We start from the raw sequence: 27658 nt of genomic DNA, 5'->3' as shown, positions 1-27658 counted from the left end.
ACACACACACACACACTCTTTGTAAGAATGTGTGTGTGTGTGTGTGTGTGTGAGCATGGACTCAGCTAAAAGACGTGTTGCAGCTGCTTCGCTGTGTGAAACCACCGGGTGTGAATTGTGCTGCTGCAGCCGTCGGGTGGAGGCAGCTTCCTGCTGAGGGGCTTTAACTCTGAGCAGAGATCGATGCTGCAGCAGAGCAGAGAGCAGAAGAAGAAGACATGATGGACGCCATGACCACACACAGCAGACCTGCAGAGCAGCAGGACCTCAGACCTGTTCAAGATGTTCCGAGCCTCCTGGTCTGATGATGTAAACACAGAAAACTGATTCCAGTCCACAAAATGTACATTAACAAGAAAGATGGATAAACGTTGAGCCAGCAGAGTGTTGTGTGGTGAAGTGTTGTGTGGTGAAGTGTGTTGTGTGGTGAAGTGTGTTGTGTGGTGAAGTGTGTTGTGTGGTGAAGTGTGTTGTGTGGTGAAGCGTTGTGTGGTGAAGTGTTGTGTGGTGGTGTGTTGTGTGGTGAAGTGTTGTGTGGTGAAGCGTTGTGTGGTGAAGTGTGTTGTGTGGTGAAGTGTGTTGTGTTGTGTTGTAACTCTGTGTTGACGTGCAGCTTTGGATCCTGTGATGTGTGTATTGAGCTGAGAGGAGGCGGCTTCATCCCAAACAGAAGTGAACACACGGCGACCGTCAGGACAGGAGCCGAAGACCTGATCCCAGCTTCTGTGACAGGATGAAGAGTCCTCTTCTTCCTCCTCAGACTCTTCCTCCTCTTTCACTCCTCCTCAGACTCTTCCTCCTCTTCAGCCACTCTCTGAATGGATCCTTATCAGCAGAGGCAACCTGCAAAGAAGGCCTGTGTGTGTGTGTGTGAGAGAGTCACTTCCTGCTTGATGATGAGGCGATGCAGCAGCGAGCGTCAGTGAAGCAGGTGGAGAGGTTCCAGGCGGTCAGTCTGCGGAGGCCCCGCCCTCACGGACTCTGCTGCTCCATGTTGTAAAGTGCTGAGTGGGCAAATTCTCTCCTTATTCCTTACTTGTTCTTCCCCTCTTCCTCCTCCTCCTCCTCCTCCTCCTCCTCCTCTTCCTCCCCCTCTTCAGGACTGTTAGGACCATCACCTCCACCCTGGCTCAAACATGCTCCCTGCAGGACCATGATCCTCCTCACAGCATCTTCATCACCATGGAAACACCTCTGTGAACAGGGGAAGCACAGCAGCTGATCCCACATCAGGTCTGCTGCTGAAGAGAGGGAGCAGGACCAAGCAGCTGTCACACACACACACAGACACACACTCACACACAGACACACTCTCACACACAGACACACACACACACTCTCACACACAGACACACACTCAGACACACACACAGACACACTCTCACACACAGACACACTCACACACACAGACACACACTCAGACACACACACACACTCACTCAGACACACACACACTCACACAGACACACACTCACACACACACAGACACACACTCACACACAAACACACACACACACACACATTCTCCCTGAGCAGCAGTGTCTGTGTGTGTGTTTGTGTCTGTGTCTGTCAGTGTCTGTGTGTGCGTGTGTGTCTGTCAGCGTGTGTGTGTTGAACACATGAATCGGCAGACGTCAGCAAAGCAGGAACAGTAAACTGTTTTATTGTTGTCATGACACTTTGTGTAGAAAGAGACAAAACCTTCGTCCTTCTTCATGCACGTCTTCACGCTGCAGGACGTTCGTCCACTTCCTGTCCGTCTTCATGCTGCTGCTGACACACTGTGGACTTTAAGTCATGTGGGTGACCAGAGATGGATGATGAGACAACAAGGACCAGGACAGAAGACACACACAGACACACAGCCTGACAGGGCCACGCAGCAGGGTGGTGGGTCTGTGTGCGCTTTGTGACTCTGTGTTGTCAGTTGGAGTAGTTCTGGTCTGATTGTGGTTTGTGTGTCTCTTTGTGACTCTCAGTAGTGTGTCTCGTTGTGGTCGTCCTTCTCTTAGACTGTGTGTAGACTCTTTAAGTCCCCTCCATGCAGAAGCGTGCAGAGGTCCAGCTCCACCTGTTCCCTGGACAGAAACCTGCTTCAGCTCTAATGATCAGATCCACAGCTCTCCACGTTCAGCTGACACACAGAACATGGTTCTGGTGGTCAGGACACGCTTCTTTCCAGAACATTCAGGGAGTCCTGGATGAATCGACTTCAACAGAGGAGGACGAAGAGTTAAAGGAGCTGCTGAAGAAGCCAGCTGTGAATGTTCAGCGCTCGTGTCTGAATGAACGTTTCTGTCATGCTCGACCATCACAAACACCAAACCAATCACACGTCATGCTTCTACCGCTACGTTTATCTTCTCTGAAAGTGTGATCCACACACACACACTGCAGCTGCAGGCGGCCTCACACCTCCTGTACCGTTAAATGAAGTTTGGAGAGTGTGAGAAGAGAAATCAATATCAATCAATACCAGGAGGCTGACACCGCTCAGACGCCTGGAGCTTCTCCTCCATCAGAGACGAGCGAGACGAACGTCTCAGACGAACGTTCAGCAGCCTCCTGCTTCACGACTTCATGCTAAGCTAGGCTAATGGCCTGCTTCCAAACACAAACATCAGACAAAGCAGAACGATCAAACTTCAGCTGTTAGGTCCTGTGATCATTAGCATGGAGCGCTAATGTAAAATGACATGTGGGGGAGGAGCATGTCCTACCACTGCCCCGTGGTGAGTAATTCCTTCAGACATCTGGTTGGCTCGGCGGCCCACACACGTCACTCAGACAGCCTGATTCCATTAGAGAGCGTCGGCGAGCGGCCTGGAGGCGGACAGGCGGCCTCATCAGTCAGAGCAGATCTGACCCAACGAAAACCTTCAGGGTTTTGATTTGGTGGGTATCGTTAGCCGAGCCTCGGATCAGGAGCGCAATTCTACAAAGAATGTGATGAATGGAGGCGAGGCGAGAAGAAAGGTCGACCGCATCATCCTCCATCATCATCACCATCCTCCATCACAGGAAATGGAGGATGGTCTGTAGAGTACAGCAGGAATGAGCCCTAACACCCAGAATTAGCATGTTAGCTCTTCCTGTCCCCTCAGTGTGTGTTCTGAATGTTAGCATGTTAGCTCTTCCTCAGTGTGTGTTCTGAATGTTAGCATGTTAGCTCTTCCTCAGTGTGTTCTGAATGTTAGCATGTTAGCTCTTCCTCAATGTGTTCTGAATGTTAGCATGTTAGCTCTTCCTCAATGTGTTCTGAATGTTAGCATGTTAGCTCTTCCTCAGTGTGTGTTCTGAATGTTAGCATGTTAGCTCTTCCTCAGTGTTTTTTGAATGTTAGCATGTTAGCTCTTCCTCAGTGTTTTTTGAATGTTAGCATGTTAGCTCTTCCTGTCCCCTCAGTGTGTTCTGAATGTTAGCATGTTAGCTCTTCCTCAGTGTGTTTTGAATGTTAGCATGTTAGCTCTTCCTGTCCCCTCAGTGTGTTCTGAATGTTAGCATGTTAGCTCTTCCTCAGTGTGTTTTGAATGTTAGCATGTTAGCTCTTCCTGTCTCCTCAGTGTGTGTTGTTGTTGGTCAGGTGTGTTAAATCAGGTCTGTGTTTAACAGGAGCTCAGCAGGTTTTTATTCTACCACACAAACACACAGTGAATCCCACTGATGACTGTTTACTGTCTGAACAAAGGCTACATGCTAACAAGTGGCTACATGGGACTACAGACGATGTCATTAAAGGTCATCCAGGTGTTTGTACTGTAGAAGAGGTCAGAGCGGTGAACCTGGTGGAGCTGATGGTGTAGTCATGTGACCGTGCTGTAGCTGGTTTATAGCGTAGCATTAGCCTTTAGCTTCTGGTGATCATATTTAGGCTTCAAACGTCATAAAGTGGAGTAAAGTGGAGTTATATAAGGAGTGGATGAGAATCATCAAGCTAAGCTAGCTGCAGATTGATTTGTTGTAAGGGAAAAAGTCAAATAACAATGTGAGGAGGATTAAATGAATCATAAACTGCAGTTCCTTCAGTGTCCACTAGACACTAACAGAACTGGATCCAAAAGTGAGTCAGTCCTCACAAACCTTCATGTGAAACTGTCCAGCAGAACAAACCTGTCTACAGCCTGGTACAAACACTCTGTGAGATGCTAACATGCTAACACATCGCAGGCTGGTTCCTGCCGACTCTGTTTTAGTTTTTCCTTCATCACAACGTTCAGACAACAATAATCAGACAGAAACTTGTGACCCTCAGGATCAGAGGAACTTAGAATTCAATTAGAAACAAACACAAACTTCCAGCTGCTCCCTGATTGGACGTGAGCTCCCAGTTTCTACCTGCTTCTGTTTGGTAGCTGGCGAGTCGGCGGAGACGCGTCATGCTGCGCCGCGGTCCCCGCCGCAGGCAGAGTTCATCACTCACTTCCCTCCGCCGGGAACCTCTTCCGCTTCCTGTCCGATCACTTCCTGCTTGATGATGAGGCGATGCAGCAGCGAGCGTCAGTGAAGCAGGTGGAGAGGTTCCAGGCGGTCAGTCTGCGGAGGCCCCGCCCTCACGGACTCTGCTGCTCCATGTTGTCAATCAGAGGCTCCTTCTTGGTGAACTGCAGGTGTCTGATGGACCTCCACACACCGACGTAGCTGTCGCTGAGTGACGGAGCGGGGGCTGCGCCCTCCCTGTGGAGGTGCTCCCTCTGCATCTCCAGCACCTCATTTTCTGTCATCACCTGAGAGTTCACGCCGGCGCCCCCTGTCCACAGCTCCCCGTTCGCCACGTCCTCCTCCGCCCCGTCATCGTGTAAAACGGCCTCCGTGTCTGTCTGCGGCCCAGGATCAGAGCAGGGGGCGACCACGCCGCCGTTCAGCACGGGTTTCTCTTGGTACGGTTCCCCGGGCGGCCCGCCATCTTTCCCCGCCTCCTCCAGATCCTCGTAGGCGCTCTTCTTCTTTGTCTCGTAGTATTTGACCACACAGTAGGTGATGGACCCGACGGTGTTCACCACCACGCCGCCGATGAACAGCCTGGTCGGCGCCACATCGCTGAACGCCAGCATGCCGACAGTGATGGTGGCGATGCTCTTAACCACGCCCACAAAGCTGGTGGTGACGGCCGAGTTGATGTAGGTGCAGTGCAGCGTGGTGAAGTTCATGGCGCAGCCGATGAAGATGCAGAGGATGAAGATGACGGTGATGTGAGGGTCCTTCCAGCCCTCGTACGACCACATGTGGATGGTGTCCAAGGAGATGAGCGAGCACGCCAGCAGCACCTGAGACAGAGAGGAAGAAGGTGAGGCCCGGGCGGAGAACCAGGCGGAAGGTGGAGCTGTGGAGGGGGGGGTGTCACAGTTCATACCGGCGTCGCCATGATGGCGATGGCGTACTGCGCCGTGAGCGGCCCGTACTCACTGTCCAGACTGGTCTTCTGGATCAGGACCAGGTAGGAGGCGTGGATGATGACCGCCAAGACGCCGGTGACGTACCCGAAAGGATCGCCTGTGAGATCCCCGGCTCCTGGAGAGAAAATCAATCAATCAATCAATCAATCAATCAATCAATCAATCAATCAATCATTCATTCATTGTTTGTACATTTTCATTTAAATCTAAATCAATAGTATCTGACACCATGTCTGTCTTTAGTTCTGCATCTTGATCAGCTGTTTGCGTTATTGATCGATTGATTGTCCTTTGATGGACAAACCAGAGGGAAACTGGGAGGGTTCAAACCTCCCTCATTGATCACTGCTGCAGCGTCAGAGCCGATCATGAGGATGATGATGACTCCGTGTGCCTGGGTGTCACTTCATCTATTTACTGTCTGTAATTTCATCAGATTTTAATCCACTGGGATTATTTCAGCTCCTCCACATGGAAACAGCTACTGATTCACAAATCAACTCAGAACGTCAGCACCAGTCCATGAATCCACAAACTCTCTGTGAGATCACAGCCGGGAGGATCAATGTGTCCATTGATCAGGACATGAACTCTGCTCGTGTCTGTCTGACCTCTGACCTTTAACAGTAAGGTAGGAATGTCCAGGAAGTGACGGCTTCATTCAGAAGTGTGTGAACAGATGGAGCACCTGAAAAAACTCTTCCAATGCTAATGCTAATTTAGCTAACTTTTAGCTCTTTGAATGCTAAGGCTAATGTTTGGTTTTGGTGTTTCATGCTAAAACGTGTCATTATGTTGTGTGTGTGTGTACTACATGTTGATGTGTGTGTTTACCAGCCAGCGCAGCTCCACCCGTGGTGATGAGCACGGCGGTCACCACACCAATGGACGGCACGCCGTTCCTCAGCACGCACACGCCGATGCTGAGCGTGAAGAGCGGCAGGCAGCGCTTGAAGACCACGTACATGGGCAGGCTGAGGCCCCGCAGGGACCACAGGGTGAGAGTGGACTGCAGCGTGGAGAGGATGCACACCGAGGCGAACTCCTGCACACACACACACACACACTGTACTATAGAGAGAGAACACTTCCTGTCCCATAGGGGGCGCTCTGTAGACGGTGCTGAACATGGAGCCAAAAATGTTTTTACATCTTTTCTTCCCAGCATCCTCCATTCTAACTGGACACATCAGCAGCAGCAGAGCCCCTATAGAGATATATATGAGAGGACTCATGGAGGAGGACCTCCTGTCCCCATCAGTCCTGATCTGAACGGACCAATCAGCAGCCGTTAGCAGCATGCTAGTGTCTTACACTGGATCTGACTGCACGCAGATAATCGCTGCTGTTCATTCAGACTGTCTGCAGAGCGCCCCCTGCAGGGACACGCTCACATGTCTCCTCTCTGGATGGATTCATGCTCAGCTAAATGTGAATGAATCAGTCACTGGGTCAGTCAATAATCAGCCAATCAGCAGCTGAGAAAAGCCAACATATTAACATATTAAATATGTATAAACATGAACACTGTGACACTGCTGCCATTTACAGAGCTGCAGGTTAAAGAATATAACCAAAGCTAAAAAACATTTTTCATATGATGAAAATAAAACAGAGCAGAAATATTTGTCATTAAAGGAAACTATCACTGAGCTGCTTCACGTGCAGCCTGTGGATCAGCCCACGGGGTTTGTACCTTGGAGAGCTGGAGGCTGAACGGCGGGATGTTGATCCTCCCCAGCCGCCGCAGGGTCTCCAGTGTGAGCGCCGCCGTGCTGCTGGTCAGGAACTGGATGAGCGTCAAGAAGCCGAAGTGATAATTAGTGATGAGGAACTTCAGCAGGATGTTGAGCGAGCCGGAGAACACGCCGTGCGCCACGGCCACGGTAATCCCCAGCAGGCGGCTCTTAAAGACGTCCATGGTGCCGCGCTGCCTCCAGGAACGCCGCGGAGGAGGGATGCCTCAGAGCCGGGGAGAGCTGCCTCAGAGCCGCGGAGAGCCCACGCGCTGCCCGGTGTGGAGGAGAGGTTTGGGGACGGGGAGGGTTTGGACTTTTACGCACGGCTGCGACGCAGCGCTGCTGCACGGAGACGCGTGAGGAGCGCGCGGAGGAGAGACTGCGAGCATCCACGTCAGAGCCAGGAGTGGAGAGACACGAGCCCGCATCCAGAGGAGTCTGAAAGATGAGTTAAAGGAGGAGGAAGAGGAGGAGGGGGATCTGCTGACTCCTCAAACTGCAGCTCCGTGTCAGTCCGCTCTGCTGCGGCCGGTCACACACTCACACAGTCCGGCCGTTAGTTTCCTCTAACTCCTGATCGCTGCCTTCTCAGCGGGGGAAACCTTCCCAGAGCAAGACGCACAGGAACAGAGAAGAGGAAGAGGAGGAGGAGAGGTCGGTCCCAGGAGTGAGGAGTACAGTAGGAGCAGCAGGAGGAGGAGTTCGGTACAGTGGAGGGGAGCTCCTCCTCTGAGAGCGCAGCCGGTGAAATATGACATTTTGCCGCAGAGCCTCTTGGCTGAGCTCAGAGAGAGAGAGAGTGGGGGTGGGTCCAGTGACAGCTGCACGTTCTCTGTGGAGGAGCTCAATGAACTCAAAGATCAAACATTTAAAACTCCATCAACACCACCAGGTCCTGCTCAGGTGCGCCAGGCACCTCTCAGGGTGGAGGAGCTGCCTGAGAGGAGCAGCAGGGGGCGGTAGTTCCTACACATCATGTTACTGTAAAGAAAACACTGGGTCATGGTTAAGTTTGTGCTAATGAAGCTCATGGACATATATTCAGACTGTTCTATGTTTGCATCAACAGAACATACGATGGGTCGGGTTTGCTTGTGTTTAACTTGGTTAGGGTTAGAAACTAAGGTGCCACAGATCATACTGAAACACATTTTACAGATTCTACAAGGAACAGCTCCTGTGAGGTCACCATGTCCAGCTGCCATCAGGCCCCGCCCCCGAGAACACGCAGAGATGCAGCTGGAGATGATCACATGATCGGTTTTTAGGGACTGAAGTATCCCTGAGGACGGATTCTTCAAAACAGGAGTGAGAGTGCATGTACGGTCATCAGACCTCTGGGAGAATCATGGAGGCTAAGGTGGAGCTGCAGTTCCTCCAGTGTCCAATAGAGGCTGACCACAAGAGTGAGGTACAGAGACACACCAGCCAGAAAAGTCCAAAAAACCCACCAGGACTCAGAGGTGTGGTGTGAGCAGAGCGGAGAAGTGATCCCTGTGTGACCTGTGAGGATCACACACACACACACACACACACAGACACACACACACAGACACACACACCTATAAAATGATCATAAAATGCAGCCTATATTAATCCAGTGTAACTGTGTCTGAGTCCTTCCTGCTGTGTTGGCGTGACAGATGAAAGATTTCTGTGCAGCCGAATCTTTTTCAAAGATGGAGAACATGAGAAATCTGCTCAGGATTAAATAATCAGCAGCTTCTGCAGATATTAAGCAGCTCCTGTGAAATGAGCGTGGCACGGAACAGGAGGAACACGGCTGATTAATCTGTCAGTGTTTTGTCGCTGTGAGATGAGAGAAATAAAGAAGGAGTCAGTCACGGTTTGTCAGAGCCGGAGGAGATCTGCAGCTGCTCTGATGAAGAATTTAAAACCTCCCAAACTCTCTGGATACAAGAAACAAAGGGATCCTCACAGGAGCTGCTCAGGGAGCCTGCACACCTGCTCTCATCTGCTCAACCGTCTCTTCTTCACTGATGTGTGGATGCTAACACAGCTAGCTTGTACGTTCTGCACCTGTGTGGTCAGGGAGTGCCCCTCCACGCCAGCAGGGGCAGCAATCTGTCTAAAAAACAGGGAAACAGGAGAGCTGGCCGTGCAGCTAGCTGATGAATGGGGAAGCCAACATGAAACTGCATTTCCTCCTCTGTCCACTAGAGGGTGGCTTAGCCAATCAGATCGAAGAGGAAACACAACAGAAAGCTAGCATGGAGCAGTTAGCATGTGTGTCATCGTGAGGACAATAAAACTAAAACTCAAACAGAGCTGCAGCACTTCCTGACTGGACCCCGATTGGTCCGAACCAGACGTGCTTCAGCACCAGCTCAGAGACTGAAGCCTGGAGGGTGGAACTGTGGGCGTCCAGCTGCTGCTGCTGCGTGTGTCTCTGTGGAGATAACCGTGTTTGGATGTTTGCCATCCTGGTGGAGAATAACTTGGTTCTGCTCCACCTCCTCCTCCTCCTCATCACAAACAGAGACATCAGCATCAGTCATAACAGGCGTGGAAATGAACTGGGACAATACTGTAATTGAAATATTTCATCAGAAAATCAGCTTCCAGGCCACGGGGGAGGAGCCGCGGCCTTATCCAGCACAGACCATTAGCTTCCAATTAACACACAGAGCGGCGTTCAAAGGCGGCAGATTAAGACCGGCCCGAGGATTTAGAGCACGACTCCTCGAGGAAAGAATGAACCATGTGCAGGCGTCCATTGTTCCAGCAGCTATAGGTAATATAGATTAGGCCGAGGGAGCCGAGCAGAATCCATTATTCAATATGGATTTCCAAATGAATACGCAGCTCACAATCAGAGCGGTCCAGAGAGGAGACGACGCATGACGTCCTGTCACTGCCTCTGCTTTACTTCCTGCTATACACAGATTCATTTACAGTCCTAATCCGGAATTATAATCTACTAACATGTGGAATATGTTTTTATTCATTAATGTATGAAGTGGTCTGTATTTACTGGATTAAATCAGAGAAGCTGATGAACGCAGAGCGATACACACATCGGTGCTGCTTTGAAGGCACTGAACAGTTTCACACACACACACACACACACACACACACACACCTCACTACAAACACATGTTTGGTTCTCAGGGTTCACAGTTTGACGTGTTTAAGTTTAATTTAAGGCGCCGCTGACAGACAGGCAGGTGTGTAGAACTTCACCGTCTCATCCCAGGAGCAGTCCACCACCTGCAGAACACACACACACACACACACAGACACACACAGGGAGAGAGAGAGAATCTTCAGCTTGAATGATTACTGATGTATGAAAACATCACATTAAATTTAAAACACTAACAGAACTAACAGGTCGGACCCATCCAGGACTAAAGTGTGTTTTTATGTGTTCACTTCTCACTTTGTCCTCAGAAGCTGAAATAAAAAAGTTTTCTTTTGTTCTTTTTTACGTGTTTGTTGTCTTTTGTTTACCCTCCGAGTTTAACCTGAAGTCAACGGAGCAGCGAGCCTGTGGAGTTCAGTTAGAGGTGAAGACAGAACAGAACCGACTGCTGCAGGCGAGGCAGCGACACACACACTGCACTGTGGAACTCACACACACACACACCGCCCCTGTGTGTGTGCAGCTCTGAGGATGGAGGCTCAGTTTCTGTTTTCATAATCAAAGCTGTGCCCTCAGACATCATGAGTGGATTCATCCTCCGGCTTTCATCAGCGATCCTCGGCAGGTTAACTGGATCCTTTCATCATGATGTTCTGGATAAAACCATTCTTTTCTGCAGAACGGGTTGTTTTCATGATGACCACCATCAGCAGGAGGACTCGCAGGAGGACACACAGAGACACAGAGGAGGACACACAGAGACACACAGAGACACACAGGAGGACACACAGGAGGACTCACAGAGACACACAGGAGGACACACAGGAGGACTCACAGAGACACACAGGAGGACACACAGGAGGACTCACAGAGACACACAGGAGGACACACAGAGACACACAGGAGGACACACAGGAGGACTCACAGAGACACACAGGAGGACTCACAGGAGGACACACAGAGACACACAGAGACACACAGGAGGACACACAGGAGGACTCACAGAGACACACAGGAGGACTCACAGGACACACAGAGACACACAGGAGGACACACAGAGACACACAGGAGGACACACAGGAGGACTCACAGGAGGACTCACAGAGACACACAGGAGGACTCACAGGAGGACTCACAGAGACACACAGGAGGACTCACAGAGACACACAGGAGGACTCACAGGAGGACTCACAGGAGGACTCACAGAGACACACAGGAGGACTCACAGGAGGACACACAGAGACACAAAGGAGGACTGAGTTCATTCTCAAATCATGAAGGTGTTCTTAAACGTTTCCACCTTAAAACCTCACAGACCCCGTCCAGACTGGGGAAAGTCCATCCAGCTGGAGTGGGATCTAATCTGGACTGCTTTTACGCTCGATACGTTCAGACCTTTTTTCGGCTACAGCACACACGTGTCAGCACTCAGTCCACCGTCTTTGCTGTCCTTCAAACTGCTAGATGTCTCATCGTAAAATTCAGACCCCGTTCAGACCGGGGTAGGACAGGGTGCATCATGGGCCTTCTTTCTATTCCTTTGTAGCCGTGTGGAAAATAAACTCCGGGCAAAGCTTTCGTAGTTGGACGGACGTTTACACGTTTCATGTCAGTGTGAACCCAGACTGAGCTGGGCCGGATTTACGTTCAGACCTTAGTCAGATGTCAGCGAATCCGGCTTTAGCTGGGTTTGCACCGTCCAGACTGAGAAAATATCAATCAGGCTGGAGCAGGTTCGGCCTCAATCCAGAGTGATTACACAAGTCTGAACGTGGTCAAAGACAACTGTCTGAAAGTAAACCTCCACAATGAGCTGACGCTTCAGCAGGACAAAGTACAGCTGCGTCTCCACCTCCTCCATCTTTACTCTATAATCAGACAGAATGTGGTGATCAGCTGAATGACGCTCCGTCCCTCCGTCCCTCTGTCATCTGTGAAGAGATGAAGAAAAAGGAGGAGAAGGCAGAGGAGGAGGAGGTGGAGAAGCAGACATGATGTTGGAGGACGGTGCAGCCTCCTCCTCTGCTGTGATTTACTGGTCTACCCTCCTGACTGCTGTCACAGGAGCTGCAGCTTCCAGCCCTCCTCCACCACCCGGGTCTCCCCTGACCTCAGAGTCAACGAGCTGAACGTCCTCGCAGGGCGTGAGTAAGCAGAGCGGCGGCGGAGCAGTGACTCAGAGAGGAGGAATGCCCTTCTTTAATTAACTTTAACAGCCCGCCGTAATGCACGGTGCTGCCAAGACTGCAGAGCAGCACAGAGACAGAGAGCAGGCCAGCAGACAGAGGGGACATGAATGAGAAGTTCAAAGTGTGAGGAACGTTTAATGTCCTCTGCTTCAAACAGAGTGATGAATTCCGGCAGTAATAAGGCCCAGCTCTGAGAGGAAGGCACACGTTATCAGAGCTGAACGCTCACCGTGCTTCGGTTTTGAAAATCCTGACTCTGAAGCAGCACACAGGCCAAGCTGCCAATTATGTGCTTCATTAATCAATGACCTGTCTGTCTTAAAATGTCCAAATAACTGAAGCAAGCTGCAGTCAGTGCACTCAGTGCAGAGAAATGACACAGACAGCCAGCAGTCAAACCGGAAAATGTGCTGTCGGAGGGTCTGTCCCTGTTGTCTGATCACTTATCGACTCGTCTCAGAGCAGCGCTCAGGACTGCAGTTCCTCCACTGTCCACTTGATGGCTGGCTCCAAAGGTGAGTCACAGGCACAGCCCTCCAACTAAAACCTGGACATTTTCTAGTCATAAATCTTATCTGGGGTCAGGGCAGGGAGGGCCAGGCCTCCTCCAGCTGCTCCGGGAGGCCAGTGAGGGGCTCATGAACTCCAGCATCACTTTAACAGCCATGTCCTCCAGTTAGAGCTGCTGCTGCTACTGTTTATGATGTTTAAAAACGTTGACAGAAATCAAAAACTGAGGGCAGCTCATTGATCAGCTGCTACCAGTGAAGCTGAGGAGCTACAGACCACCGCGTGTGATCTATCACCTCACCCTGTCTGCCTCACACACACACACAAAGGTCTGCCATGCTGCGAGTGTGTGTTCTACAAAGAGGGTGATCCATCAGACACACGTGGTTACACCAGGATAAGACCACAACACTGTGTGTGTGTGTTAGAAATGGAGAAGATTTAAAAGAAATGAGACACGATGTCACCGAGACAGAAAAAATCTAACACACTTGTGTTTTACTCACTTTATAATGATACATACATGTAATGAGAATGATGAGTGCTGACATGTTGCTCCTCCTGCTGGATATTAATAGTTTACACATCAATACTTTGGGACACACTCCAAACTGCTGTGTTAGTATAAATCCGAGCTTCATGTCATCACCTTCTGAAGCCTTCAGCCAATCAGGACAAAGCTGTGCCCTCACACAGAACCCTGAAGCTGTGACGCATCACTGCTGCATCAAGCACGATAAGGAAAGTGTCTAAGACCCCGTTCACACTGGGGAAATCATTCCGGCTTGAGCAGGATTTGGGCCGGATCTGGATATATAGCTGGATAAAAGCAAATCCGGCTAGCGCTGTGATACTTCCGGTTCACAGGGACAGTGTCCGGGTCGCGTACAAAAGCCGTATGTAGACAACCGCCGAACTACGACAGCTTTGCCCCGAGTTTATTTTCCACAGGGCTACAAAGGAATAAACTGCTTTTTGAACCAGAAAAAAACGAAGGAACGAGCAACATGGGACAAAAAAAATGCACAACGCATGTGCACACGTGGTCCTACCGCCTACCTAACGGACACTGTATATTACGAGGTGCCACCTAGTGGTTTGGAGGACAACAAACAAGCCGGGTTAAGCTGGATTGAGCACGGACATGTGTGATTTAAAAAAAAAGGTCTGAACGTCACCAGCTTAAAGGAGATCTGGATTCAATCCTACACCAGCTGGACTGGACTGCACTGTGAACGGGGCCTAAAGCCATGTTTTGGTTCTGTTCACACACACACAGAGGATGGAGGCTTCCTTCTGTTTTAAACGCAAATATCCCTTAAAGTCCCTGATTAGGAAAAGACACACGTCCTGTGTGTAACCACCCGCACAGACGTGGACTTGGGTCGAGTCTCCATAGAAAAAACAAAGAGCTGACTCAGCCAATCAGAGTGATGAGGAGAGGACAGTAGATCACGGCTGACAGTGTCACACATGAGCTAACAGAGCTGAGCTCAGGCAGCAGCGCCGGCTCCGGGTGGAGACAAAAAGATCTAATTAAACATGATTATTGACAGATGATTCTATGAAAACGTCTCCTGATTTCCTGGGAGAAGCTGTGACGTCAGTGTGTGTGTGTGTGTGTGTGTGTGTGTGTCCTCCATTCTGTCACTGCTTCCCCATCACGTCTGATAACAACACAGCGAACAATACAACTCATTACTGTCACTGCCTCACACACACACACAGGGACAATACAGCCTATTACTGCATCACACACACGCCTCGCTGTCTGTCAGGCCTTCGGGACAGCTCACGCTCTGATTGGTTGCCAGGGCAAACGAGTGTTTACGTTGCGAGGTGTGACCACGTACACACTTCCACCTCGTCATCGTTTGTGTTCTGGAAAAACAGACTCCAGTCTGATTGTCCAGTAAGTTATTTCTGGCCCAGCGTGGAGAGTCTGACAGTGGTGCATGCTGGGAGAATGAAGCCACCTTCAGACTGAAGGGCTGCACACAGAGTCTGGTTAGCATGTTAGCTCAGAACCGGGTGTGTGGAAGCTTTTGTTAGCTCGGACGTTTACATTAGCATGCCAGCTCAGAGTCAACTGTATAAGCTGATGTTAGCATGTTAGCGCTCATTAGCCCCTTTCACACAGGACAAACATCTGTTCCTCTTTTCCAGTATGAAGGGTGGAGTCCCTCCAGTCTGCAGAGGCAGTTCATCAGTCCTCACATCATCTTCACCAGCACCACACGGTCACGATGGACCAGACTGCTGAAAGGACACGCTGATGACAAGAAAAATACAGAATACCCTCTGCTACAGGAGCAGTTTGTTCTCTTCTAAAGGACAAATTACTGTAATTTCTGTAGTCATTTCCACAGCAGGTTCTGAAGCATCAACACTGAGCAGCGGAGAGGGTGAGCTCCTTATAACTGGACTCTAAGGCCTGAGTCTCAGTCAGGTCAGGTTGTTCTCAGAAACAAAATATTCTGCAAATATTGAGCTGAAATGCCAAAAATTCATATTCATGAGTTTGAGCTTTTATCGTTATGGTGACTGAAACTCTCTGAATCAGCTGCAGGAGGACATCCATCTCAGAACTGAAGGCGTGCTTCATCAGTCTGTAGTTAATGGGCTAAAACATGCAGAGCCGCGCGGCTGTTTGATCAGAGGGAAGATGCTGCCTGAAGCTGGTTACAAGTCCAGCTAAACCTTCCAGTGAGGACCTGGACTCACGTCTGCTGGCTCCACGCTGAACTCTCCTCCTTATTTACCTCCGCCGCTTAGAAACAGAAACACCGCCGGTCCAGATCAGTCCAGATCAGTCCAGATCAGTCCTCTGACACCACCGGCCGGTGTGTGTGTGTGTGTGTGGGGGGGGGGGGGGGGGGGGCCTTGGCCTGCTCATGTGCAGACAGATTGATGAATGGCCCCATTTCAGCATCTACTGCACATAGAATGAGACCGGATGAAAAGGTGGAGATAAAATCTAGAAAACACTTTGGGCCGAACAAATACTCAAGAAAAAATACTTTAAAAACACCGAGGAGGGAAAAAGAAAAGAAACACTAAGAAGGAGGAAAAGGAAAAAACATTAAGGAGGAAGAGGAAGGGACACGCAGCCGAAAAGGAAGGCTGATAAAAGTCGTCCAAAACACATGTCAGATATTGCCCAACATGTTTTACTCATTGATCAAATAACGGTGAGACGAACATGTGATTGTGCAACAACATGTTTTTGAAGCGAACACTGAGGCGACACAGCGAGCGTTACCTGGCCTGGGACGTGCAGGTTGAAGTCTAATCCACAGACGAACTCTGAGTGATGCTCCACAGTGTCCAGCAGAGGCTGATTCCTGCTGTAATCCCAGAACCTAAACACACACACACACACAGGTTTTACTCGCCTCATAGACAAAACATAATAAACTTATTGAACTCTGCATGTTGAGGATGGTGTTCAGGATGTGCCTCTTAGTGCAGGTCTCAGCTGATCTCTTTGATTTTTATGATGTTTAACCATTTAGTGTCCATTTTCTATGAGCCAGGCAGTTCTTCCTGCAGCAGGAGGTCAAAATACAAACCTCCACAGTGTGTGTTAGGGAGGGGAGGAGTTGAACTGCAGAGCCTTCAGAGTTCACAGGGAGACCTCCCTGCACTCAGCTCAGAGGCTTGTTGTTATTTACAGTAATGTAATGTAATGCATGTAAAACAAACTGAAGCCAAGAAACCAGACGTCAGTCTGAGGATGCACCTGCCTCTAAAAGACGTCCTTCCTGTAACACAGGCAGGACGATGAGTCAGAGAAAAGCAGAGAGACACTTCTCCAGAGCTGTACAGAGAAATGGACGAGCACGAGACGGCAATCCAGAAAATGAGGTTATGAAAAATAAAGAAGAAAGAGAACAGCAGAGATAAGTGGAGAGAAAGAGAGAGCCAATAAAACACCGCCTCCAGACCCCGGGCTGCAGCGGCCAATCAGACTAATTGAAAGACTGTTTCTCTTCCTGGTCCTGACGGAGTGTGTGTGTGTGTGTGAAAGGCCTGACGCAGCAAACACTCCCTCCAGACTCATCCACTTTGCAAATGTAATTAAATCATTTTCAGAGGGAACACTGCAGCTCCCATTGGGCTCCATTAGGCCTGTATTAATACACACACACAGACACACACACAGACACACACACGCACACACACGCACACAATGAGCGATGGGTGTCTGGGGAGCGTCAGCCTTTGAGAGATATTACATATTGAATGAGTGAGTTGTTAGTGTAAATCATTGCTGGTGCTTTTTGTGTGTGTGTGTGTGTGTGTGTGTGTGTGTGTGTGTGTGTGTTCTGTAATAGTTCATTGTTTTTGATTTATAAAAATAAACTGTCTGAACGCTGGATGAAAAGAAGACTTGCAGCAGAAAGCTGATGAAGAACTCAGGATTTTAGAGTATTGTCAGGATGTCGAAGGAAGGTCCAGACAATCTGCTCACACTCTCAGACAACGACTTCACTGTCAGTGCTGCTTTCAACCCTTATCACTGTATTTTCCTGCAGCATGTTGGTGGGATTAAAGGAACAGGACTGGACCGCTTTGAGTCCAAGTATCGGGCCGATACTTTTCAAACTTCCATCTCTGCAGATGACACTCTGCTTCATTCATCTGTGCAGCCAGATCTTTATTTGGTGTGTTCAAGCACCACTGGATAACTCAGAGTTTGTGGTGTCGGCAGGTTTTTGGGGTTCCACTGATCTACAGATACTGTATCTATAACACCCTTTCAGTGAACGTGGAACATCACTAAACATCCACTTCAAACTGGTCTCAGTTTTTTATCCATCCATTTGGTCTTCACCTTTTTAACTATAAGAGCATTCCTTTCGATCAGACCAGTGTTTTGTGTTTTTACCTTTACATGTTTCGACTGCTTCCTACAGTCAACAAAGGACAACAGGACAACAAATTCAAACGTTGGATTAAGACGAGACAGAGAACCGGGACGAGGGGACATTCACACTGTCCCACACCTGGAACACTGTACTGAGGAGACCAGACTGCTGTCCCACACCTGGGACACAGTGCTGAAGAAGCCGGACTACAGGTGGCGCTTTTCCCCTACTACCTGGAGTAGTGGGAGAACGGCGCCACAACCTGCATAAAATCAGCTGGCAGACACGTCACCGGTAACATCACGTGACTTCTGAGGAAGACTGCAGGAAGCAGTCGAATGTCAGGGTAAAAACACACACACTGGTCTGATCGAAAGAATACTCTTATAGCATCCAACAGTGTAATGAGCATTAAAGGACGGGGAGATTTACTACATGATGGAGGTGATCATAAAAGCACCATGAAATAATTCACTCGCCAATATCTGTATAAAGCAAAGTAAGCATAACCACACTGCTCATATTTATCATCTGTAATGCAGGCGATATGCTGGAAACAGACCGAGCTGCAGGGCCATAAATAACATGAATAATCCTGCAGCTAACAGCGGCCCTGACAGGCTGCATGTGTTGAGTCAACGCTCAGACTTTATATTTCCACAGCACAAAGGAGGGGAGTTATTGGTTAACTGATGAATTATTGGTTGATTGATTTGTTGAAACGGCCTCAGCGGGGTCAGCAGCAGCAGCAGCAGGGCCGATCAGGGCTTACTTGATGAATGAATGAATGAATGAATGAATAACAATAATGATAATGACACTTTTTGTGTAGGGGCCTTTCTCAGCATGCAGGGACGCCGGACAATAAATTACAAACAAATAAACACACAAAACAACAACAAGAGATCAAAAACATAGAAATAAAAAATAAGAACAGAGCAGAAAGTGGGATAAGAAATGTTAAACAGGTGAGTCTGGATTTAAAACGAGGAGAGAAATAATTCTGATCAGGTCAGGTGGTGAAGAGTGTCCTGCTCCCCGTGGTGGAGACGGATCTAAAGGAACGAGGGAGGATGACGATGTGGATGAGGTCGGACAGGTATGGAGGGTCAGGGTGTGGACTGCCTTAAATGTGGAGGATGTTGTAGTAGTGTAGTAGCCAGTGAAGCTGCATATGGAGGGGTACAGGTGATGGTCCGAGCTGCAGAGCTCTGAAGACCGAAAAGGGGGTAGAAACAATTCCAGTGGTGAGTGAGGAGTGGATGATGGCAGTGGTGAGGGGGGGCACAGAGGCAGGCTTTAACCAGAGCTGGGGGAGGCCTGGGACTTTCAGGTGAGATAGTCCAGAAAGTAGAAATGGAGAATGAGCGAGAAGACAGACGAGGTTCAGAAGAGATGGAGAGGAGAGGTTTGGATCTTCTGTCGCGGAGAGCTAGACCAGAAGGATCGTACTGGCCTGGAGTGGTCAAAGAGGAAACTCCAATGAGACCCGCGAGGAACATGGAGGAACATGGAGGAACATGGAGGAACATCAGACGGGCAAAATGGAGGAGAAGGAGCTCTGAGTACTGGATTAGTCCAGACTAGAGCGGACCAATGTGTGTATGTTCTCCCTGTGCGTCAGATTCAGATTATAGTGTGTGTCTGTGTGTGCGTGTGATGACAGTGTCCCAGTTAGACAAACATGTGTTATTTGTATAAATGAGCCTCCACTCTTTTGTCCTCAGTTTCCATGGTAGGTAATTACTGAGCTGCTTTTGTGTTGCATTTTGTGGAACCGTCCATTCACCTGCCAGCTATGAAACTCATTAAGTCACAGGAGGAAGGCAGAAAAAAGGCTGCTGGGATGAACATAAGCACCAGAGGAGAACATGTACACACCACATGTTTCAGATAAGAGGCTGAGGTGACGGAGGAAACAGAGTAGCAGGAGGAACTGTAAAGAGCGGGACCTGATCCCTCCGCCCGCCGACGTCACTGATGCCTTCAATTTAAACAGGAAATTAATATTAACAGTCAAACACACACACAGGTGAGAGGAGAGTACACGTTATCTAAAGCAAACATGAAAACACGACCTCAGTCTGTGCCAACTCCATCCACCACAAGTATAGCTTTAACCCTTTGAACCCATGCAGTCTGTGTGTGACACACATGGCTACGAGCAGAGAGAACTCAAACACACAAAGGAAACTCATAGAAATAATAAACTAGAATCAGTGTGTACATCCACACAGGTGGTCAGACAGACGCTCTCTGAGTGTCGGTCATGTGACTCCATCATGGCTTCCTGCTGGTTGAACTCTCAGGCATGTGGCATAAAGAGGGTTAAATATTTGAAACGTATGTTTCATGTTACTGTGCACGATGCATTCAAGGACCACCAGAAAGTTCAGTCTGGTTAACTCTTCGCTGGTCTGTGCTGTCCAGTTTAAAGTTTTATGAAGCATACGCCATGGTGGGTTTAAGGCTTTAGAGGGTTAAATACGAAGGGCCATAAAGCAGATAAAAGAAAGGGTGAAGAGTTCTGACAGACACGTGCAGCACATGACAGTGACTCCAGTGTACACTAGTCTGAGTTATTTGCAGACTGAAGGTGTTGGGATATCCCAGTTGAACCTGAAGGCATCTTTCACGGCTTCTTCTCACAGAAACTCGATCAACGAGGAGGAGAGCGCAGACAGGCTGAGAAGCACAGGTGACCATATATAACAGAGCAGTGTGTGTGTGAGCACACAGAGAAGCAGGTGTGTTTACACTGCAGGTGGTGCGACCAGCTCCGTGCAGCTCAGCTTGAACAATCATTCATAATCGATCCCCTCCAAGCCTTCTATAGGCCGTTTGTTTTCCTGATCACATTCAGCTGAAGCTCCGAGCTGCACAGACGGACGGTTTTCCATGTAAAGAGACGCACGTCCTGCTAATGAGGTGATCAGAGCCTGCAGGGTTAACACACACACACTGCCCTGCCTGGATGCAATTCTAGAAGAGGTGATAATCATCTGTCTGGATTGTGCAACACAAAACAAACACATGTGATGCTCACACACACTCACACACACACACACACGCACACACGGAGCTGCTAATTAGTATTTCTGGCTCCGGCACATTCACGCTGTTTTAATAAGATAACATCAGATGATGAAAAGCATGTTCTCACCGCAGTAATGAATGGATTAGGGATTATCTCAGAATGGATTAGGGATTATCTAGAGAACGGACAGTAGGCCAGTTAATAAAGGAGATTAAATCAAGGATACAGAGTTCTCTGATGAATGAGTCGTCCACGAAAAAGTAGTTTCACCTGACGTCACAGCAGCACACAGACACACACACACCCACTCCTTTGGTGGCCTTGCTAACAGCTCTAGCGTACAGTAGCATACAGGTTAGCGGATGGTAACTGAAGCTAGCTGATGAGCGGCGCCTGCAGACTCCCTGCAGGGACGTGATGATACACTCAGCTCACAGAGTGAGATGATCTTTGAGAAAAGCAGTGTCTGTATTCTCTCTCACATAAAGAATGTGTTGTCATGAATTATGTCTTCATGCTGGGAATGTTGTGTTTGCAGCCTGCGGCCTTCTTCTGTGGGTTATTACTGCAAACGCTGTTTTCTTATCTAAAGAACGAGCTTAGCAGCCGCAGGCGCCGGTCTGCCAGGATCTGGCAGGTGGTAATGTCCCTCTTTGTGCGTGTGCCTATAATGAAATCAGTACTCAGCATAGAGTATTTCAGCCAATGAAAGCCTGGATCAATACAACCATAAAACACAGGCTTTGACATGGAGCGGGCTCTCCACACATTCATCTTCCAGCCGTCTTTGCTTCCTTCCCCGAAGCTTTTTCTCTCTCCGTCTGACATGTTTAAGTGCAGGTGTTTATTTCTGTATCAGCCCTCCTTCAGCCCACCATCACTCATCCTTTCACACTGCGTTCGTGGCTCATCTGCTACAGCAGAGGCTGAATTGAGCCGTGTGCTGAGGAGACAGACATCTGTGAGGCCTACAGATTCATCTTCATCAAGCTGTGAGCTCCTGTTGAACCATGTTTGGTTCGGACCAGTCAGAGTCCTGTGAGGAAGTCATGTCAACTGTTGCTTCATAAAGGAGTGACTTATAGTCACATGTACCTTACAAGGACACAACAATCCTCCACTGACCGGAAACACACAAAGTGCTTCCTCAGAAGACCTCCATGATGGAGCAAATGCACTTTTTCACACGACCACAGGGGGCGCAGTTGTTTCAGCCAGCTTAAATCAGTGTAACTTCTCTTTACAATCCGATAGCAACCGATTAGTTCAGTTTCTCATTAAAACGAAGAATATGAATCATCTGAAGCTATAAAACATAAAAACATCATCAATCCTCCGGGTGGACCCTGTAGGAGTATTGGCTGGTTGTCACTCTCTTCCTGCTCTGTGCACCAGAGAGGTACGTGCATGATGGCCGAAGTCACAGACCGCAGCTCGTCTTCAGGTGATGGCGTCCATGTGATTGGAGGCGTGGCTTCAGGGTGAGCTCCGAGAGAAAGGGGCGTGTGTTTACTTTAAATCTGGCTGACTCTCACTGAGTTTTAAAACCTCCTACTCTACCTTTAAGAAAACTGAGGACTGGACTTCAGTCATACTGAAGGCTGGGCAGTGTGAAGCCCCAGCCGTCCTTTATGTGGTTCCTCCATCCTGTGGGCCTCTAACAGGCGTGCAGAGAGACGGACTCATCAGCAGCTTTTACTCGTGTGGAGTACAGAAGCACAGAGAGGTGAGGGAGGTGGGGGACATGCGATTAAGAAGCAGCGTCAGAAGGTGCCGTCTACCTTGAAATTACAGTTTTTATTAACGCGGCCGCTGCAGCTCAGTGAAAGAGACTCTCACCATCTCACACACCAGTTCATTTGATCACACATTATCACAGAGTCCTTCCTCATTACGTCCTGGAGGACGACACCATTCATCCACTGTGTCTGGTAATTGAAAGAAAAGGAGCAGGACTCTGGCTCCACATGTCTCTGAACCTCCAGAGGAGTCACACACTTCAGTCAGGAGACCTCCTTAAAGTCACAGCGACCTGCTGAGGTCCTCTGACTCTCTGTTCTCTGTCATCAAGCTTCACCTGCAGTGATGCGTCATCGCTGTTTGACGTTCTAAAGACTGTGAGCTGCTGTCTGAACTTTAAAGTCACTCTGACACACGCTGCAGGGTTGGAAAGATGTTAGCGGTGATGCCGTGCTCAATAGCTGCCTTTGTTTAATATTGTGTGCACGGTCCACGGTCCGCATTGAAGACGCAAGCGGGCCGGGTGTGGCCCGCGGGCCGTGCTTTGCCCAGGTCTGATCTACTGCATGTAGAAACTCTGAGGTATCCAATCAGAGAGCAGCTCGCCGCAGCTGAGGACACAGAGACATGAGGCTCCAGTAAAACCTTAATCACTGACATGATGAGCTCAGCAGGGCGTCTGTCACAGCCTCAGCTTCCTCCATATTTCTCTTGTGCAAACACATTAAACCTTTTACAAGCTTCTTCATTTCCATGGATCATTACTACAAAATGAAGACGGCATCTCAGAGAGGAGACATTTCACTCCTCATGTTTTACACAGACACACAAACAGAAACACACAGACACACACACACAGGAGGAAACTCTTCTTCTTCTTACCTGACAGAGAAGTCGTAGGAGCAGGAGGCCAGCACCGTCTGACTGAACGGAGAAAACTGCAGGCAGAGAAGAGACTGTTACTAAAACAAGACTCTTTTTGTTTGTGTGTTAATATGCAGAATTAAAAGAACAACGGCTGGAGAACGAAGGGTCAAAAACAGTTCATTACCAGCATAAATGTCCTTTAAAGCCTTCCTCCTTTTTACCCTGTGGGAGTTTTTAAGCTCCAGTTAAGAAGCCCCTCACAAACACTCGGGACTTATTTAATGCTTTGTTTGATTGATTTTTGCATTTTGAAAATCTTCCTCATCTTTCTCCCGACAGCCCCTGTGTGAGGTCTGCAGGAGGACTCCTCCCTTCACTTTAAAGTAATCATGATTTTAATTTGTATTTATTTTATTAATTTTTACAGATGTATATTCATTTAAGAGTGCTCAGCCGACGGGCGGAGGAACGACTCTGTACAATCCTCCAACTGCTGAGCTGAAGGAAACCTGAAAAGCTCCGTCCAGTCCTGAAGCCACTCAGCCTCATTTTTTAGGAGACGGAGCTCCGACTCCAACATGAAGGCTGGAAAAGAGTCGCTCAGCAGTTCCTCAGAACACACAGCGCTGCAGGCCCCGACTTCTATTCTGAAAGAACGTCTTTGAATTCAGACGAGGACAGCAGCAGTTTATTTATTTCTCTCCTGCTGCTGATCGCCTCCTGTCTGCTCCCTCCTGTAAATCAATAGCAGCCGACAGATCTGCAAACACTGACGATCAATCAGTGACACCTGTCCCGGAAAACTCTGAGCCGCCTGATTGGCTGATGGCTCGCTTTCAGCTTCACTGTGTGTGTGTGTGTGTGTGTGTGTGTGTGTGTGTGTTGACTAATATGAGTAACAGCGTAGAGGTTGGGGGACTCCCCTGCAGCTGTCTGTTCTCACACACACACACACACTCTCTAATAATGTCTGTGTGTGCATCTTATTAGGTCCATTCAAGTGGGTGTTTTGATGCTGTCAGGTCTCACACTGCATCTCTGCGCACACACACACACACACACACACACACACACTCAACATGTGAGTACAGTATATGTCTTTGTAGGGACCAACCAGAGTTCAGATGGGAAGGGGTGCGTGTGTGTGTGTGTGTGTGTGTGTGTGTGTGTCCTCACTTTGACCCTGCGGATGGCGTAGGTGTGTCCCTGCAGTTGATTGACAGGCTGTCGGACATTCCTCAGGTCCCACACACACACGGTGCAGTCGACGGAGCCTGTGGCCACGACATTCTGCAGACACACACACAGTTACATTCATTATACATTACAATCATGGAAATATGGAATAAAGTGGATAATGATAGTTTGTAAACTGTTAGATATTTTACACCAGTCAAACATTTAGATTCAGGTATTTTAACTAATCTGCTCAAAGCCGTCACACAGCTCATTGAAGCTCTTTGAGATGGACTCAAACCAAACATGATCCTAAAATAGGAAAAGAAAAACAGGCTGTATTGGGGCTAAAATGCATTTTAACCTCATACAGTTAGAAAAACTAATTGTTTCTAAAAAGGCAAAATAAATAAAATAAATAAAAACCAAATGTATTTATAAAGCTGCTGGTTTGTGCTGATTCATTCACATTAAACCTTCAGTTCGTTATGCAGCTGGAAGAGGGGGGGGGGGTACCTGGTCATATTTGCACCAATCACAGCTGAGGATTTCTGTCTTGTGCGCTGGGACGGCCAGTCGACATGCTGCACCCTTCACGTCCCAAATTCTGAGTGTCCCGTCACCTTAAAGAGCAGAAACAGAAGGAGAGGATTACCCAGCATGCTCTGCACTAACACCGCTCAGACTGCTGCATTGCAGTACTCAAGAAGAAGAAGAAGAAGAAGAAGAAGAAGAAGAAGAAGAAGAAGAAGGAGAAGAAGAAGGAGAAGAAGAAGGAGAAGGAGGAGAAGAAGGAGAAGAAGAAGGAGAAGAAGAAGGAGAAGAAGAAGGAGAAGGAGGAGAAGGAGACAGGACACAGTTACAGTGGAGAGACTAAACCTATCAATCTGTGTTCAATTAACGTCATTTAGACTGCAGCTGAGCAGGAGACACAGACGAAGAGTCACACAGAAGGAGATGAAGGTGTGTGTGTGTGTGTGTGTGTGTGTGTGTTGGACAGACAGAGGGGAGGTTAATTGAGGGGAGCAGGCTGTGTTCAGTTTCTTCAGATGTCAGGGATTTTTTACAGTGTGTCTCCATTATAAAGCAGTCTCTGAGGAACCCCAGGACTCATTCCAGGAGTGCTTCATTATGGCATCAAACCAACAGAGTGTGTGTGTGTGTGTGTCTGTGTGTGTGTGTGTGGTCTCTGTAAGGACCCTTTGAGGTCTGTTTGTAGAACTTCAGTTAAGTCCTGGTTTCCGTGACTGGAGTATGGTGAACATCAGTGAGAGTTCACACAAAGATAAAAGTGTGTGCGTGCGTGTGTGCGTGCGTGTGTGTGTGTGTGTGTGTGTGTGTGTGTGTGTTTCTGAGGAGAGGTTGAGGGTCTGCCAACACTGCGACAATCATCAAACGGAGCCCTTCCCCTCCTCCCTCTTCCTCACCGCTCTTTATGCCAATTCCTAATGTGAGTCTGGAGGTAGATGAGCGGGCACCAAGCAAACTTTACAGCAGAACCAGGTTCTCCGGACCTCCTCCAGAGGTTAGTTCACCTGCAACAGGACTTATGAAGTTACATTCTCACATCTGTAACAGGGCTCGCCGCCATTTTCTTGGCGACCACGGTGACATTTTAAAACTCTCTTCCTGAACTACAAGGGGGCGGAGTTTCCGTGTCCACATAGCCATGGTCCGAGCCCCCGACTCTTGTTAAAGACAGAAAGCTCACAGTGGGTCCTGCCGGCCTCCGTTTACAGGAACCGTCTCTGCTGGTGAACGCTCTGTTCCAGCAGCTCTGTGATGACGTGTGTGACCTGAGGACGCAGGATGGATTAAAGTCGGGGCCACTTCAGAGTCACTGCCTGGAAGCTGCAAACAACATACATTTGCTTAATAGGATTAAGTGAGTGGCTCTTCAGAAACAGCGCCCCCTGGAGTCCCTTCAAGGTGAACAGGCTGGAACATCTGAATAATCAGCTGCTGACTGACAGATTAAAGAGCTCCACTGCATGTCGACTGACCGGCAGAGTAATCCTGTCCTCAAGTCAGCATGCTCCCTCCTCCTCCTCCTCGTCTTCCTCCTCCTCCTCATCATCATCATCTTCCTCCTCCTCCTCATCATCATCATGTTCCTCCTCCTCCTCATCATCATGTTCCTCCTCCTCCTCGTCTTCCTCCTCCTCCTCCTCATCATCATGTTCCTCCTCATCATCATGTTCCTCCTCCTCCTCCTCCTCCTCCTCCTCCTCCTCCTCCTCCTCCTCCTCCTCATCTTCCTCCTCCTCCTCCCCTGGACCTCCTCTTTAATCCAAACATTGAATGAAAGCCTCCCTGCCAGCGTCACACACTCCTCCTCCTCCTCATCTTCCTCCTCCTCATCATCATGTTCCTCCTCCTCCTCCTCCTCCCCTGGACCTCCTCTTTAATCCAAACGTTGAATGAAAGCCTCCCTGCCAGCGTCACACACTCCTCCTCCCACATCCTCCCGCTCTTTATTGATTCTTTCAAAACTGCTTTAACTGCCCTCCATCCTCTTCCTCACAGTCCTCTTCGTCGTTCACACTCTGGCTGCCATGCATGGAAACTGCTGGCACCACACAGCAGGAATCCTGCCAGCTTTACTCTGTGTGTGTGTGTGTGTGTGTGTGTGTGTGTGTGTGTGTGTGTGTGTGTGTGTGTGTGTGTGTGTGTGTGTGTCTACAGCAGCAGAACTGTTTAACATTGTGTTTCTTTTGCAGCAGCAAAGAGCATCTGGCTCTGCATGCTAATGTACAAAGGAAGGTGTGTGTCTGTGTGTGTGTGTAGGTGTGTGTGTCTGTGTGTGTGTAGGTGTGTGTGTGTTCATTCTGCAGTACATTAGAGGCTGACTTCTGTAAAAGGGTCTCGCTCTATTACACCTGGTATCTCTGCTGTATCAGCAGGTTCAGCTCAAACCCCCAACACACACACACACACACACACACACACACACACACACACACACACACACAGCTCTCCCTCACACAGCTTCTTTTAAGCTTCTGTGTGACAACTTCTAAATTGTGCTAT

General features: G+C 48.9%; 2 protein-coding genes across 4 annotated transcripts in view; both read right to left on the bottom strand.

The window, feature by feature from the left end:
• Positions 1 to 888: 888 nt before the first annotated feature.
• On the bottom strand, positions 889 to 9705 carry slc35d3 (solute carrier family 35 member D3). Of its 2 annotated transcripts, XM_028396870.1 has the most exons (5): positions 7090 to 9705; positions 6228 to 6438; positions 5351 to 5508; positions 4572 to 5264; positions 889 to 993 (listed from the first exon to the last, which is right to left on the bottom strand). In XM_028396870.1, the coding sequence occupies exons 1-5, from the start codon at positions 7312 to 7314 to the stop codon at positions 973 to 975; spliced, it is 1308 nt and encodes a 435-aa protein (XP_028252671.1). In that variant the 5' UTR covers positions 7315 to 9705; the 3' UTR covers positions 889 to 972. The 2 variants fall into 2 exon arrangements, with proteins under 2 accessions (XP_028252671.1, XP_028252670.1); XM_028396869.1 differs by lacking the exon at positions 889 to 993 and having other exon boundaries at positions 3747 to 5264.
• Positions 9706 to 10125: 420 nt separating this feature from the next.
• The window catches only part of pex7 (peroxisomal biogenesis factor 7), a 28957-nt gene continuing 11424 nt past the window's right edge, over positions 10126 to 27658 (bottom strand). For both annotated transcript variants that reach the window (XM_028396894.1, XM_028396895.1), the window contains 5 exons: positions 25145 to 25251; positions 24629 to 24742; positions 23468 to 23523; positions 16200 to 16299; positions 10126 to 10363 (listed from right to left, as the gene is read on the bottom strand). In XM_028396894.1, coding sequence (XP_028252695.1) covers positions 10295 to 10363; positions 16200 to 16299; positions 23468 to 23523; positions 24629 to 24742; positions 25145 to 25251 — 446 coding nt within the window. In that variant the 3' untranslated portion in view covers positions 10126 to 10294. The remainder of the gene's footprint in view (positions 10364 to 16199; positions 16300 to 23467; positions 23524 to 24628; positions 24743 to 25144; positions 25252 to 27658) is intronic.

Source organism: Parambassis ranga, chromosome 24 (genome assembly GCF_900634625.1).
Source record: "Parambassis ranga chromosome 24, fParRan2.1, whole genome shotgun sequence".
In the NCBI taxonomy this organism is placed as follows: domain Eukaryota; kingdom Metazoa; phylum Chordata; class Actinopteri; family Ambassidae; genus Parambassis; species Parambassis ranga.
Note: the sequence above shows the minus strand (reverse complement) of the source record. Positions and strands in the feature narration are given on the sequence as shown.